Source organism: Myxocyprinus asiaticus, chromosome 13 (genome assembly GCF_019703515.2).
Source record: "Myxocyprinus asiaticus isolate MX2 ecotype Aquarium Trade chromosome 13, UBuf_Myxa_2, whole genome shotgun sequence".
In the NCBI taxonomy this organism is placed as follows: Eukaryota; Metazoa; Chordata; class Actinopteri; order Cypriniformes; family Catostomidae; genus Myxocyprinus; species Myxocyprinus asiaticus.
In genome coordinates this window covers 19913844-19929088 of record NC_059356.1, presented here as the reverse complement: position 1 = coordinate 19929088, position 15245 = coordinate 19913844, and the positions used below count along the sequence as shown (strand labels likewise).

The following is a 15245-nucleotide window of genomic DNA, read 5'->3' as shown; positions in this document are numbered from 1 at the left end:
AAATCTCTTAAGCCGAGACCATTGAGACATTTCTAACAAACTCCTTGATGGAATGTTTAAATGGGCCAACCGAATGTTCGTTAATTGAAACTCCAACAGTCAAAAATTCAAATGTAAACAAACCCACACTAGGCCTTTAATCTGCTTTAAGTTGCTCTCTCTCTCTTGTCTTTAATGTCTGAATAATCATCAAACTTTTAAATCTAGTTTACATTTTTAACCTTTCAGACTTTGTCAAGTAATCATTAAAGTTTGTCTTCGCAAACTTTACATATCTAGTTTTATTTAGAAAACCTTTAAGTTGAAAACTTTTTTTAAAAAGGTATATTCTTGGTGTGCAATACTGTTGGTAAAACTGTTGTAGCAATGAGGAACGAAAAATGAAGCAGGCAACTAAAATCCAATAACAACATACATATTTTGTGTACTACATTTTATTTATATTGTTGATCACATATGACAATATATGCAAATACGTAGGCATAATTCCCTCAAACAAAGAGATATCATGTGTGATCAGAAGGATTTCACCATTTTTTTTAACAAAATTATGAATGGCACATCTAAATAATGGAAAACATGTAAAGGAACATTATTCTCATACAATAGCAATTTACGCAAAACATGCAGACTTATGCCTGTAAGGTAAAGCACTGGATATTTCACAGTATCTCACATACCATGGCATATCCATGCAGCTCATATCCCCAGTAGTGTGACAACCAGCCCATGTCAGATCAGTTCCACTGAAACAGTGATGTATACCAGTTATTTTGAAAATCCGATCAAAGGTCCTCCACCTCCTCCAGTTTATGCTCCACTATCACATCATGACCCTGGAATTTAAAATATCCTAAGAATTTCTTTTTCTGAAGCATCAGGGGGAACCACAGAACATCATCTGCCCACATCTGGCTGAAAGGTATTTTATCTGTGTCAAACCACTGCGGTCTCATCTCTGAAGAGAAAAATAGATTCAGTGGCACATTAGTAGACGGTATGCATCTCACAAACTGAATCATAAAGTAAAGCAAAGCTACGTTACCGTCTGATTCTGCTGGTTCTCCTTTATATGTGTCAGCTCTGAAAATGTGAACATCCAGCAGCTCTGTTTCCCCAATAAACTCAAATTTGATATTTCCAATCTTATAGAGGGTGTCAACGGTGAGGCCACTTTCCTCCAAAAGTTCCCTGACAAATAAAATAGAATTTTGTTTCAGATGGAAACCAATAAAAGCAGGAAAGATTGAACATGGCCAATGCCGACACCATCAAGAAGTTCAATACACAGGTAAATAACATAAAACTTTCCCAGCATTACAGGTTAAAATTGTTTAAACTTGATCTTCTGGATGACATGTAGTTTCATTGGTGCAAATAAATACTGGGGAACAACAATATACAAAGAACAATATGGTACAGCCATGCAACTACAAATTTTAAAACTGTATCAAGTAATCTCTGCTATTGACGGGACAAAGAACACTTATCTTCAAGCTTTTACAACTGAAAGCAATTGATCTAGAGCAGTTATTTTCAACAGTGTTTTTCTTTCTCATTTTTGGGATTCTTGCAAAACACATTTGTGATAAAATTTTTGATAAAACTAACCGTCTCGCAGCTTGTTCTATAGTCTCTCCTGTCTGGACTTTACCTCCGAATCCATTCCATTTACCAGCTCCAAACCCTCTTTTCTTCATGCCCAGTAACACCCGGCCAGGCTGCACTATGAGCACCAGGGTCAGCAGCTTAGATGTAAACATCCCCCTATACAGTACATGATGAAGTAATACAATCTTTTGAAATACAGTTGAGAGAGTCAAATCTAACCTGGGATCGAAGCATTCCTGCATAACTGTTTTTCATCTAAATTTACAGATCATAATTGTTTTTCGGGATATTAAAATACAAAGTAAGGTCCCCCTTTTATACACACTACCACTGCAACAATTTAATTAATTAATTTAATTTAAATTATTTTTAATTAATTAATTAAAACAATTAAAACATGTTTTGCTGTTTTTTTTATTGTCTTTAAAAAATGAATGGTCACAAATAAGATGTTCAATAATAATAAATTCAAACAGTAGAATGTGGCTAAGTGCACACCAAAATAAATATTTTCACAAAACGTTCTAGGAATGTTAGTTTTGGTTCCCAGAATAGAGTTTTAAGGTTTTTATTATTTTTTTTGTTTTTCGATTAGCCAAGTATTAAAAAAAAAAAAAAAAAAAAAAAAAAAAAATTTTTAGGTTGTGCATAATTGCTCCCTCAACATTCCCTTAAAGGAATAGTTCACCCAAAAACTGTAAATTCTCTCATAATTTACTCACTCTCATGCCATCCCACTTTCTGTCTACAGAACACAAAGATTTTTAAATGAATATTTCAGCTCTGTAGGTGAATGGTGATCAGACCTTTGAATCTCTAAAAATCACAGTCAGCATAAAAGTAATCCAGACAACTCAAGTGGTTAAATCCGTGTCTTCAGAAGCAATATGATAGGCGTGGGTGTGAAACATATCAATATTTACCTCCCTTTTTACTATAAATATCCACCTTTAACCAGTAGGTGGTGAAATAATGCAAATTGCTAAAAAACAAAAGAAGAACGTGGAAGTGGAAGTGAAGATTTATAGTAAAAAAGCACTCTCTCACCCACATCTATCATATTACTTCTGAAGACATGGTTTAAACCACTGGAGTCTTATGGAATACTTTTATGCTGTTTTTATGTGATATTTGGAGATTCAATGCTCTGGTCACCATTCACTTGTATTGTATGGACCTGAAATATAGAGCTGAAATATTCTTCTAAAAATCTTCTGCAGAAGAAAGAAAATCATACACATCTGGGATGGCATGATGCTAAGTAAAATATGAGATAATTTTCATTTTTGGGTGAACTATCCCTTTAACCTCTAAATTCCAGGAACATTGTTTTTTTTTTTTTTTTTTTTTTTTTTGTAACAATACTGCAAAATTACATCAATAATCAATAACAAGTCTTGTTTTGATCTAGTTAAACATTACAACAAGCCTTACATTTAAACAAACTTAATATGTATGTAGGATCATATGTCAGATTTGTGTATTTTTATCTTTACCCCAATACTAAAAACTGCTTCGTTTCTTAAAACAGCACTTAACCTCAGCCTAATATATAATATGAACACAGTTACTGGTATTCAAATGATTTACTTACTTTGTTTAAAGTAACTGGTACAGACAAAAATGTAAGCAGACCTAACCGAATTATTTGCACGTAAAAATAATAATAATACAAAATAAAAAAACCCGCTGATTTATATTTGACACTAATTTAGAGCGCAATGAATCAGACAGTTTTGTTCCCGCGTGTTGCTCGCAGTCATACGATCACATGGAGGTTTCCCCATGACAACAGCGAAGTTACTCATCATAGTGATTGACATAAATATGCAATTATTACCAACTACCGCCAACAGATGACTTAGAGATCTGCAAAAATGAATAAACCCCGCCCACTTGACGTCTGTCAGCGCGTGCGCAACAGTAAATGTTCTAAAATCGAAAGGACGTACATAGCCATAAAAAACACTATTCTTTATAATGAAATGACCATACGTATCTATTAAAACGAAGTTATTCATAAATAATTAATAATAAACAACTAATTTGCAACTACAATAGTTGTTTCCCTGAGGACTGGGCAAAATACGTGCAACTTTGACATGAGTTAGCCCATGCGTTTTCTTATCCTATACTTGCACGTGCTCGTTTACATGATTAAATCCCACGTTTGATCACCTCCTTAAGGTTATTCATTGTAAATTATGTGGAAATGTGTACCAAAGTCGTATATTCACGTCTCAGCAGCCACACTAAAGAAGACGCATCTGAATTTGAAGAGGAAAAGTCCGGCTGATCAACGCTGGCTAATACGGCAGCTCAGTGACCCTTTCGTGAAAGCTGCCCATGTGCAGAATTACCGCTGTAGAAGTGCCTTTAAACTGATCGAGATAGATGATAAACACAGAATCCTCAAGCCTGGCTTCAGTGTCATAGATTGTGGTGCTGCTCCTGGTGCATGGAGTCAAGTTGCAGTCCAGAGAGTCAATTCAACTGGAAAAAGTAGGTAGGTTTCTGAATTATGAATCTAATAACATATGAATTTTGCCTAAAGATGATATAATAATATATAATGCAAATTACCAGTCAAAGGTTTGTACACACCTACTCTTATTATTAGCCTAGTATACTGAAAATATTCTGTAGTAATTGTTGTAACCTGTGTGTGTGTCATGTTTAATTGTCATTAAAGCAATAATTAAACATCATGCCATTTATTCCAGGTGTGGATCTTCCTAAAGGAAGTGTAATAGGAGTAGACCTATTACGCATAGCCCCTTTGGATGGAGCCCACTTTCTGTCCAGTCATGACATCACTGATCTTTCAACTCACATGGAGCTGGAGAGACTCCTCCCAGAATCCCAAACAGATGTCATCCTCAGTGACATGGCCCCCAATGCCAGCGGGCTCAGAGAATTGGATCATGAAAAGCTGGTAACCATGTGTCTTTCAGTGCTGGACTTAGCTGAGAAAGTTTTGCGCCCCGGAGGCTCTCTGGTTTGTAAATACTGGGATGGAGCTTTGGCGCATAAGCTCCACCAGAAACTTTCTTCTTTGTTTCAAGATGTAAGAACTGTAAAACCAAAAGCAAGTAGGAAGGAGTCTGCTGAGCTGTTTTTCCTGGCGAGGATGTTCAAAATGAGAAAGTCTTTTCCATGCAATTGGAAACAAGTAGATAAAATAAATGATTAAAATGGTTTTGTTTCCAATACTCAGTTGAAAAAAACAAAAAACAAACCCCTGTCTGTAACCAGAGTCACTGCATTAGAAAATGGAATGCTTTTATATCTTGGAGATAAATGCAATAGCAGAATAAGTAGAATCAGGGTTTGAGCATGACCCAAAGATAAGTTTCATTCTCTCAAACTTATGTTTAGAGGCTCTGAAATCAGAAATGCATATGATGGATATTGTCACTATCGTTTTATCCAAATATTATATAAAAAGAGGTGGTTAATGTGCATCCAAATTTAGTGAGTGATTCTATATTTATAGTGTGCTTTTGCTTTGGGTTCCTCCTAGTAATACATTTCTTCCAAAAGCATGGGGAGAACAGTCAAAAACAGGGAAATATTTACTCATTTATTTGATGGATTAATTTCATTTTAACAGAAATCTTCATTGCTGCTGCCTTATGAACTCAAGAGTGTTAATTCAGCTTGCCAGAGAGTGGAGCCCTTGAGTTGTCTGTTTGAAAACAGAATAGGAAGGAATTAGAATAGTTAAACGCCCAACATATCATGTGAACATACCACAACTGTATAGTAGACCGTGGAGCCTATTTTGGACACTCCTACCCCTCCACAACTATTGAGAGCTGGGTGCTTAAGAGTTAAAAATCCTGTATTGTCATTTGCATTTTAGCAAACTCTTGAATTGTTGCTTATTTGACAACACATTAATTTTGTGTTTCCCTAACCGGAAAGCTAAATTGTTTGTGGGATGCAATACTGAAAATAAGTTTTTCCAGTCATGTAGAAAGATGCAATCATTCTATCATTGTAAGCAGAGGAGCAGGCAGAGAGGACAGATAAGTGTCTTATAGATTGTATGACTCATAAGAATACTTTGTCCCTAAAGCAGTGCAGTCTCACATATATTAGACAGACACATTATTATCATCTCAGACACTTGGTTTCTACAGTCCAACTGTCAATAACAACCAGCTTGTGCGACATGTAGAAATGTCATTTTGTTTAAACCAAATAAGCTTATGTGGAATATAAATGTTTCTTTGATATTAGAGATCATGTATTAATACAAAGCTTGTTAATGATTCATAGTTTAGATCAGACTATATTCATATATTTAAAAAATTGCCTCATGAGTTTTATCAATATATACATTCATTCATGCACTTAACAGACACTTTTATATTTCCAGTGCATTAAAGGTTTATTTTATAAACTTGTGAGTTCTCTGCAAATCAGACTTGTGAGTTGTGACCTTGCCGTTGTTAGCGCCATGCTTTTCTTTGCTGATCCATTCTATAAACATGATGAAAATTTCTTAGACTTTTGAAGTAGCTCAAACCATATGTTGCAGGCTTAGTTGGAAAGCACTACAAAAAGAATGTCAGGTTTAACTGTGGATTGCTCTAATCTCGAGCTCAGGGAATCTTCAACCAAGACTCAAACACACCTAAATTAATTTGATTTTAATAATATTTGACTGAGCTACATGTTACCATACAATATGGAAATTCTTGCAACCTCACTCTTTAATCTGAGTGCCTAGTGTGTCTGCAATGTTTAATTTGTGCTGGCTTCAGTCAATCTTAAATGCTCAGGTTTTTGATCACCACTCTGATGTATGGGGGGAATCTTGAGAATTCATTATAGCACATTAAGGAATTTATTTGAGAGTGGAGTTTTAAATGTTTGCTAACAGCCATGAGAGTAGAAGCTAGTGTCTTCACCAGCATTGAATGATATGGAAATGCAGTTGATCATGTTAAATTTATAATAGGTTTTTGGGCCCCAAAGTTAACTCTTATGTTCTTTACTTTAAGTGTTCTTACTTTAAGGTTCATGGCTTTAACACAAGTTAAAGGTAAAGAGCCTCCTGAAACAGAACTAGCTAAATCCTCCCCAAGCTCAAGTTCAAGCCCTTGAGTTCACTACAATAATGTGCTGTCTAAAATTGTGACCGAGTTCAGTTCAGAGTTGATTCAGGATATCAACTGGAAACTTCTTATTAAACTTGTGAACATGTTAGTTTTGTAGTGTTCAGAAGTGAATGGAGAATGCATTTACTGTCTTTGAGATGACAATCAGGATGTAGAAATGAAATTCATATTTGTATTTAAGGAAGTAGAGTTAAATGAAACAAAGAAATTAATGTGTTTTAAGTCTAGTTTTGAATAATAAGTTTCATTTTAATTACTTTATATAATAAAATAAATGATTAAAATGGTTTCGTTTCCAATACTCAATTGAAAAAAAAAAAAAACATAAAACCCTGTCTGTAACCAGATTCACTGCATTATAAAATTTAATGTTTTTATATCTTGGTTATAAATACAATAGCAGAAAGATTAAGGGTTTCATTCTCTCAAACTCAAATTGATGTTTTTTCAGAAATGCATATCCTGGATATTCTCACTTTATCATTTTATCCAAGTATGATTTATAAAGAGGTGGTTAACGTGCATCTACATTGCTTTTTAGTGAATGATTCTATATTTTTTGTACTTTGGTTTCCTCCTTGTAATAATGATTTTCTTACAAAAGCAATTGGAAGAAAATAATGTGTTTTAAGGATAGTTTTGAATAATACTTTTAATATTTCAGTAAGAATTACCCATAAACTTCATACACATAATATTGTTGCAACACCTGTGTTAGACTAATGAAATTCCTCTGTGTGACTGCACAGAGACTGCAATTCATTAAGTTCCTCTTGCTGTCATTCAGGCCTTGTCCACACAAACACGTTTTTGTTTGAAAACACATCTTATTCTCTCCGTTTTGGCCTTACGTCCACACTGAGACTGCGTTTTTGTCTGCAAAAACTGAGCTTTTTAAAAACTCATTCCAAAGTGGATAAATTTGAAAACGGCATTTTCACGTTGCAGTGTGAACTGTGAAAACGGAGGCTTTTGAAAACGATGATGCATTTTTAGTCATGTGACGCAGTCATGTGACCCATTCAGTCCAAAACAAGATGGTGGACGACGTTGTATTGCAGTTGTTTTGGCTATTCTCCAGTTTGATTGCGTTGTTTAAGATTAATGTCAGTTTGTACATACTTCAGCTTACATTTCTTCAAAGGAGATGGGATGTTTACTCGCAGTTGCTGTTCAGCGGAACAACGGTTCAGTGTGGATGAGCAACTTTTGGAAAATGCTTGAAAATGCTAGTGTGGACGGAGAGAGTTTTGAAACGAAAACGCCGTTTTCAAATGTATCAGGATTAATGTAGACGTAGCCTCAAATTCAACTTCCATTTAATAATTCCAACTCATGAACTAGGTATGGAAAGTTTGTTAAAAAAACAGTGACGTTTGATTTGACAAAGCCTTGTCTGAGAGTTCAAACTAGTTTTAAAAGTTTGAAGTTTGGTTATACTGACATTACAATAAGACAAACCACCAGTTAGCTAGACAGTCAGACATACAGATAGATAGAGAGAGCAAAAACCGCAAGTATAGTCAGTTGGAAAATGCACAGCACACTATTTCAGATCAGTCTGAAGGTCTGTACCAGCTTAGGTGGGTATAGCCAAATTACCTTTCAAGGCAAGCCAGTTCACTTGATGGCCATCTTTGGAACACTCTTGGGCAGCCTAGGCTGTTTTCAATGTTAACAAACAGCATAAAAGTACAGCTCCCATCTACTTGAATGGGGATACACTGAAATCTACAATCTATTACTGTAAATACCAATGATTTGTGTCTGCTAAACTGTCTTTGATATAGCTTGAAATCTCTAGGAGGTGTTAGTGTTTACAATGTTGGTTTTGGTTCAAGAATAATTTTTTTTAAAAAAAGCCCTAAACCAACTTTGTGGAATAACAATATGTTGGCTTTAATTCTGAGTTTTTCCCAACCCTGCACATTATTATGCAGCTATATAACATATATGTTAAAAAAAACAACAAAAAAAAACAACAAGTAGTCTAAATACATTAATCACTTTATGTCACTAATCAACAATGTCACTAGAGGACGAATGTGCCATAAGAAAATCAGTTTGTCATAATCTGTTGTCATGCATCAAATACATTTTTTCATATGGCATCCTTTGCTAAGTGTGCAGTGATTTAATATATGATCAGTTTTCACTTAACAAAATTATGAAACTGACGTTAATTTATAGGGCAGCCTGGAAGGCTAATTCACTCTCTCAGAATTTCTTATGGGTTTTTATAATGGCCGTTTTAAATTTATGAGAAATTTCAAATGTGAATTTTCCTTTCTCCCAGGTATTATTGACCTCCTTGGAAGAGACAAATATTTTTCACTCTTTGATCAATAGGTGGTTTGGCTGATATTTTTCCAAACAAAAACCTTATTTTACTCCTAAATACTAAACTGCAGTTATAAAAACTCATAGGAAATTCCAGAGGGAGCCCATGGTTCGAAAAGGCTAACTGTCTAATGGGTTTTAGGACTGCAACCTGCTCTATAGCCTGTACAATCAGAGGAACAAAGCAATTTCTTCACCCTAATGTGTAGTTGGTCCTTAATGGTACTTCTGAGCGCAATTCCTCATGCGTCTAATTATATTAAATTAACACACTGCCCCGGGTAACCCTAAATATGTTTTGCATGAATAAATGCCTTTCGAATTAACACCGTTAATATCCTGGGTGCAATCTGATTAAAAAAAATAAAATAAGGTTTGGGATGTCTGATTAGGCCATGAAGTGTAATTTGTAAACCTTTTTATGTAAGAATTTGCATGTGTTTATTAATTTAGAGAAAGAGACAGTTGTCTTACCATTGGATTATTGTTCTACAGTGACCTAAAGAAAGGTCAGCTGAAGATACAGCAGTCTTTCATTTTGGGATGATTGTAATGGCTGCAAGCATAATTACTTGAGTTAAATACTTTTCTCCCTCTAATTCCCTTCATTGATGTTTGAATCACATTTGATACTTCTCACATGACAATGAATGCTAATATATATTTGTATTTAATCAAGCAATTACCTTGCAGTTGTCTTGCTGTTTTGTACAGGTGAGAATTACACATTTCGATATTAAATGAATCTGTTCCAAGAGCATTCCAGTGGGATGGTTCGCTGTCAGGTTAATTTATTTTTGTTAGGACAGCTGGTGGCTTGTATGTAAATATGAGTCAATTAAGAGAAAGAAATGATATGCACAGATCATGTATACTTCCAAAAATGTAATTACGAGAAAAATTAGATCAACTTTTTAATCTTATGGCTTCTGGCAAAGAATGCAAACAAGCCCAGGGGAAATTAAGTTTACTTGTTCAAAACTTTATATGTTCTCTGATACACAAAGCTATGCTTAAAATCATTTGATGGAGCACAGGATTAGAAATGTATATGGAATTTAAAACTGCAGAGACTGACAATAAAACTCTTACGTATTAACAGATACTTGAACCTGCCAGTGCTGAATTAACTCATTTCATGTTCCTGGGGGCCTGGAGGAAAGAGATTAGAATGTTTTCCTCTCATGGGTCCTTCATACAGGCTTTTTGAATGGGAAAGGGAACCAAATAAAGCTTATTTTGACAGGATTTGGATGATGTTTCAGATGGCTGAGGTAGCATTAGGACACATAATCGGTCATTCTTTCTGTAAACATTATTAAAAGGTCCTTTACAGAGTTTTTTATATTAAATCAGAGGAATCCACCTAACAACCAAACACTTGAGTACTGATAATTGAGCATTTTCAAGAAAAAATTAAATAAAATGTACAACTCAAAAAACATTGTCTCTGAAACCTAGTGACCATGAGCAAAGATGGCAGAATATCTCTTTGAGATAAATTGCAACGCTAATGGATAGCACTCACCAGATAATATAGCCAAAAAGTAACTCTTGTTTATCTTGTTCACTCTAGATAATATCCCAACAGGCATCCATGTATAGAACCACATAAGTTTATCAGACTTCCACTTTCAAATTTACTGACTGTGGTTTAATGAGTTGGCCACTATGCACAACACTTTTGGTTTGATGTTCAATGATAGTGGCATGCAAGCCAAGACCATGCTTCTTTACACACTTCTGTTATGAAGTATAGTGTTTTTGCTGCAGCTGTGCCACAGTCAGGCTCACTAATTGCTTTGAGACACCTCTAACTCTTTCTCTGTAGCTTCGTTTTCATGTTTAAACTGATGTTTTGGATGAACATAAATGAAGGACTTGCCTTCTCTGTGCAGATAAAGACTTATACTCTTTGATCATCAGGTGTTTTAGCTGATCTTTGCCTCATTATAAGGCCAATGAACAACACTCAGTAATGAGTGAATTAGCAAACTCACAGCTACAAGGCCTTCTCCTACTAGAAAGAATGACAAATGAAGCATGAGCTTGATTATTTATTCCTTCACAGACATTTGGTTGCTAGGCTGCTATGTAGGTCTCTGCCCGTGAGGAGCCTCGAAATTGCAAAGAGGTTTTCTGCTGAAGCCCCTGGCTTCCCCAAGATTGCAAATGTGCTGTCGGCATTAATGCTTATTCCTGCAACTGCACAGGTCGAATATAATCAAGTGTGGGTCCAGATCTAATCTCTTTCAGAATGTGAAAACATATGCAATAACATGCACTCAGTGACCTCTATCACAACTCCATGCATATGAACATGGGCACCTTGAATTAATGTCATGTGTAACAATATATCCTACCTCTTCCACATAAGACAAAGCTACACAATTTCAAAGGAGCCTGAGGAAAACCGTCTGTCACACACCAGACGAGAAGCATCACGCAGTGTCGCGACGCGGGTAGGACAAGGCACAGGTATCGCACTGAGGATTCATCGATGAGGTGCAGAATTACTGGCAAACGCCACCATGCGTTGAATGATCATGCTCCGAAAATCGGCCCTACTATGCCTTTAACGTTACATACTTTTAGTCTTAGTAGTTTTAGGATTAGGAGAAGATTAAATGTAATTGCTACTCAATTGTTTAATTTGGATAATGTTTGATCACGTCTTGTGCTTGTGCAGTGCGTCGTGCAAAGGTGCGCATACATGCAGCTGTACTTGAAATTTAGAAAGCAGAGAACAATTTTAGCCAAAAATCCATCCCCCTCTTGCCGATTTCCCACTGCCAAGTTCAGTCTGTCCCGATTAACATCTTGTGCTGGTCCTGGAACAACATTTCAGTCAAACAGACATTATCTTAACCCTATCCCATTGTTCAAGCTCTTAACCATGCCCCATCCCTCAAATCTTATTGGTTGACAGGAATATTTTCTGATTACCAACAAGGATGTTGATCCAGAAACATTTACAAGGCAAAATCATGGTAAAGGATGGCTTAGCCAGGCACAACATGTCTAGAGGGACAGGTCCTAGAGGAACTATACCTATCAGAAGGAATTTAACAATTATGGCTCTGGTTCCACTTGTTACTTAATTCCTTTTAGCAATTTTATTTATTTAAAAAAAAAAAGAAATTGACATTGAATGGAAAACAAAAATCGCACCAAAATCAAACAAAAGGAGTCCAAAACAGACTACAAATCCCATGAAGCCTTGCTCACTAAAGGTTCGAACTCTCAACTCCTATTGGATGAGGCACACAACAGAACGTCCCTCAAACCATGACATCATCAGGAGTGGAAATACCTCTGAAATGCTTCCGGGATTTGCTTCCAGCAACTTTGTTCACCTTGTATAGACGTAGCTCATCGCTGCTCTCAGGTGCAGCCTCGTGGCACAAGGAAGTAACGTCCGAAACTGCGGCCATACAATCTCCATCTCGCTGGACGAATTGAGATTACTCTGTGTTCAATCGAACACTCTAACGAATCCGAAGGAGACCGCCGAGCAATCCGCATCTGCAGAAGTGAAGAGATTAAAGATTTCTCTTCCATCTTCAATCAAGTCGACATTTCTGAGTTATCCGGCAGCCCACCGAGAATCAACAGCCGTGCCCGCCAACAGAGCGAGGAAACGGCCTCCCGTCACCACACGAGCCTCAAGAAACCGGGTCGGAATTAAAGGACGGAGGGACACACATTCTACCTGTGTCCTCATGCGATTCAAGTAAGAGGTTTATGTCTGGGCAGAGATAGAATATTATAGTGTGTTATTCTTGTGTTTCAAGGTTTTTGCTTGTACAGTTTACAGTACAGTATTAATACTCAGGGCATTAATTATCATGAATTTGTTTTGCTGTATTGTGGTCCAACCAAATTGGACTGTTGTGCATTTTCGCCATCGTGGGTGAAACCGGCAAACTGAGTTATCCATTAAAGAGTCAAAGAACGCGGGACATTTACGAGCCGTCCACCTCGTCTCGGAGCGATAAACTAACAGCTGCTTTCTCTCCCACGATTGTGAAATCGGCTTTAGGGCTGTCACTTTATTCTCTCTCTCTCTCTCGTACTAACCACACACACACACACACACACACACACACACACACACACACACACCCCCTCATGTGTTATAGAATTATTTTTATTTCCGTATCTAATCATATCACTGTTTAGTTTGTAGTTGTAAGTCGGAAGTTTATTGACTGCATTGTATTAATTATTAATTGATATTACTGCATAAATAAACTTTGTTTATATTACAAAGAGAAGTGTTTTGGTTTGTTTTGCATACGCCTGTGTCATGCTGACGTGATGTCAGTGCTCGGATTCAAGACTTCATTCATTGTTTTCTCCCGAAAATCGATATTCTTCAGATGTCGATTTTCCTAAGAAAACAATCTAATATTGAGACTGTTATACTATCTGGTTATTGATCCCTGATTCCAGGGTGGTGCCCCATCAATGTTAATCCTTATTAATATTCTATTGATTTTTGATAATTGATAATTATCTTTGATGATTGTTGAATTTGAATGATCAATAAGCTAGTGTTCATTTTAATTAATGTTTCATCGATGTTAACAATTAACGATTATCTTTGATAATTGTTGATTTAAAGGATTAGAAAAGCTAACGTTGATTCTCATCAATGTTCTGTTGATTTTAATAATTAATAATTATCTTTGATAATTATTAATTATTGCTAATAACCAAACTTGCTCCTAAATGTAGCGCACTACGTTTACTGGAACCCCATATGAGGTTTTAATGAGTTAGATTCAATTAATTAATTTAAATATTAATTATTAACTAAAGAAATAATTATTAATTATTTCTGATAGTAACACTGATCTAAACAACCAGTAAAGCCCTACAATATTATAAAATTTCGCTGACAACTTCACGTCTTGTTATATCTTCTAAATGTTAACTTAGTGCAGGATCATGTCCCTTGTTAAGCCAGATGTCAACATTAAAATAAATGTTTTTGAACTGAGCTCATGTGAAACTCACATTTTCAATTGTTGATTGTGGATCAACATAATAATTGTTTCCCATTTCAGCAAGTATCAATACATCATTGCTGTCAGTTATAATTTCAACTGCCTGATAGATCTGCTCTTTGAAATTGTGGGTAAAAAAAAAAAAAAAACACACTTATTCCTAATTCCTTAGCAAAGTTCAGAAATTGTTCACTTTTAAGGAGTTTGACACTTCAAAAATTAAGATCCTTCACAATGGACCAATTAATCTGATCCTTTAATTAACCTGTGCAGGGACAGGTGTGGGTGGGTGAATGGGATCAGCAGTCAGAGCCTCTAGGTGGGGAACAGATAAATGGGAAGTTAGAAAAGATTGCAGAATGGCAGGAGACAGACAGCTGGTATAAAAGCTAATTCTGGGCTGCCTTTATTTAATTTATAACCTGCCAAGCAGGAAGAAATAATCCAGACTCCAGGTAAAAGTGGCAGTGAAATTTGTCTTACCAAACAGTCAAAGAGTACATAATTTAGTGTAGATAGCAAAATGCAGCAAATATAACATGACATGAGAAGGTAGTTTATAATTATTTGAGAAGTGCTTATATTGAAGCTTCTGCTGTTTTTGAAAAACTAAAAGATTGTTTTTGATAGTAAAGTATTTCATATTTGCACCACTAGCATCACCAAACAGAGTTGCAAAAATGAGTGTTTTCAAACAGGTTTCTGAACACTCCCCATCTTCCTTTGGTCGACAAACAGACAGTCCTGCCCCAAACTCATGCCATTGGTTGAGCCAATGTTGCTGCGCCGGGGTGGTCGGGATGCTCAAACAGCAATTTTCTGATAGTGCAACACACTCTTATAAAAAACATGACAAAACATAAAAGTGAAAACACTATAGCAATTTTTTGCCTGCACCACATTTGGTACATAGTTAAATTCAGCACAAGAGTGACAATTTAAATAATTTCAGGAGGATCCCATTATTTTACCAAAGGCTAAATTTTAAAATTTAATTAATTAAAATGTTGTCATCATTTACTCATTGCTTTATCAATTCATTTTTATTTAGTTTCCCGTGGGACGCAGGGAGTTTTTAGAATGTCTAAGCAACGTTTAGGGTTAGGGGATCTAAAATGTATAATAGCTAGTATGCCATTTAATAGCTAGTAAG

General features: G+C 35.8%; 2 protein-coding genes across 3 annotated transcripts; one reads left to right on the top strand and one right to left on the bottom strand.

The window, feature by feature from the left end:
• Positions 1 to 418: 418 nt before the first annotated feature.
• nudt1 (nudix (nucleoside diphosphate linked moiety X)-type motif 1) lies at positions 419 to 3969 on the bottom strand. Of its 2 annotated transcripts, none has more exons than XM_051714084.1 (4): positions 3832 to 3969; positions 1612 to 1767; positions 1046 to 1191; positions 419 to 958 (listed from the first exon to the last, which is right to left on the bottom strand). In XM_051714084.1, exons 2-4 carry the CDS (start codon positions 1761 to 1763, stop codon positions 786 to 788), a joined length of 471 nt encoding a protein of 156 aa, XP_051570044.1. In that variant the 5' UTR covers positions 1764 to 1767; positions 3832 to 3969; the 3' UTR covers positions 419 to 785. The 2 variants fall into 2 exon arrangements, with proteins under 2 accessions (XP_051570044.1, XP_051570043.1); XM_051714083.1 differs by lacking the exon at positions 3832 to 3969 and adding an exon at positions 3206 to 3372.
• On the top strand, positions 3570 to 6957 carry mrm2 (mitochondrial rRNA methyltransferase 2). Its single transcript, XM_051714078.1, has 2 exons — positions 3570 to 4113; positions 4335 to 6957. Exons 1-2 carry the CDS (start codon positions 3816 to 3818, stop codon positions 4802 to 4804), a joined length of 768 nt encoding a protein of 255 aa, XP_051570038.1. The 5' UTR covers positions 3570 to 3815; the 3' UTR covers positions 4805 to 6957.
• The last annotated feature ends 8288 nt before the right edge of the window (positions 6958 to 15245 follow it).

Bases quoted from the DNA above. Each gene is read 5' to 3' on its own strand.
- nudt1 (XM_051714084.1), bottom strand. From the start codon at position 1,763: ATGTTTACATCTAAGCTGCTGACCCTGGTGCTCATAGTGCAGCCTGGC. The intron at 1,192-1,611 runs GTTAGTTTTATC...TTTATTTGTCAG, and splicing joins ATAGAACAAGCTGCGAGACG to GGAACTTTTGGAGGAAAGTG. The intron at 959-1,045 runs GTAACGTAGCTT...TTTTCTCTTCAG, and splicing joins AGAACCAGCAGAATCAGACG to AGATGAGACCGCAGTGGTTT.
- mrm2 (XM_051714078.1), top strand. From the start codon at position 3,816: ATGTGGAAATGTGTACCAAAGTCGTATATTCACGTCTCAGCAGCCACA. The intron at 4,114-4,334 runs GTAGGTAGGTTT...CATTTATTCCAG, and splicing joins AGTCAATTCAACTGGAAAAA to GTGTGGATCTTCCTAAAGGA.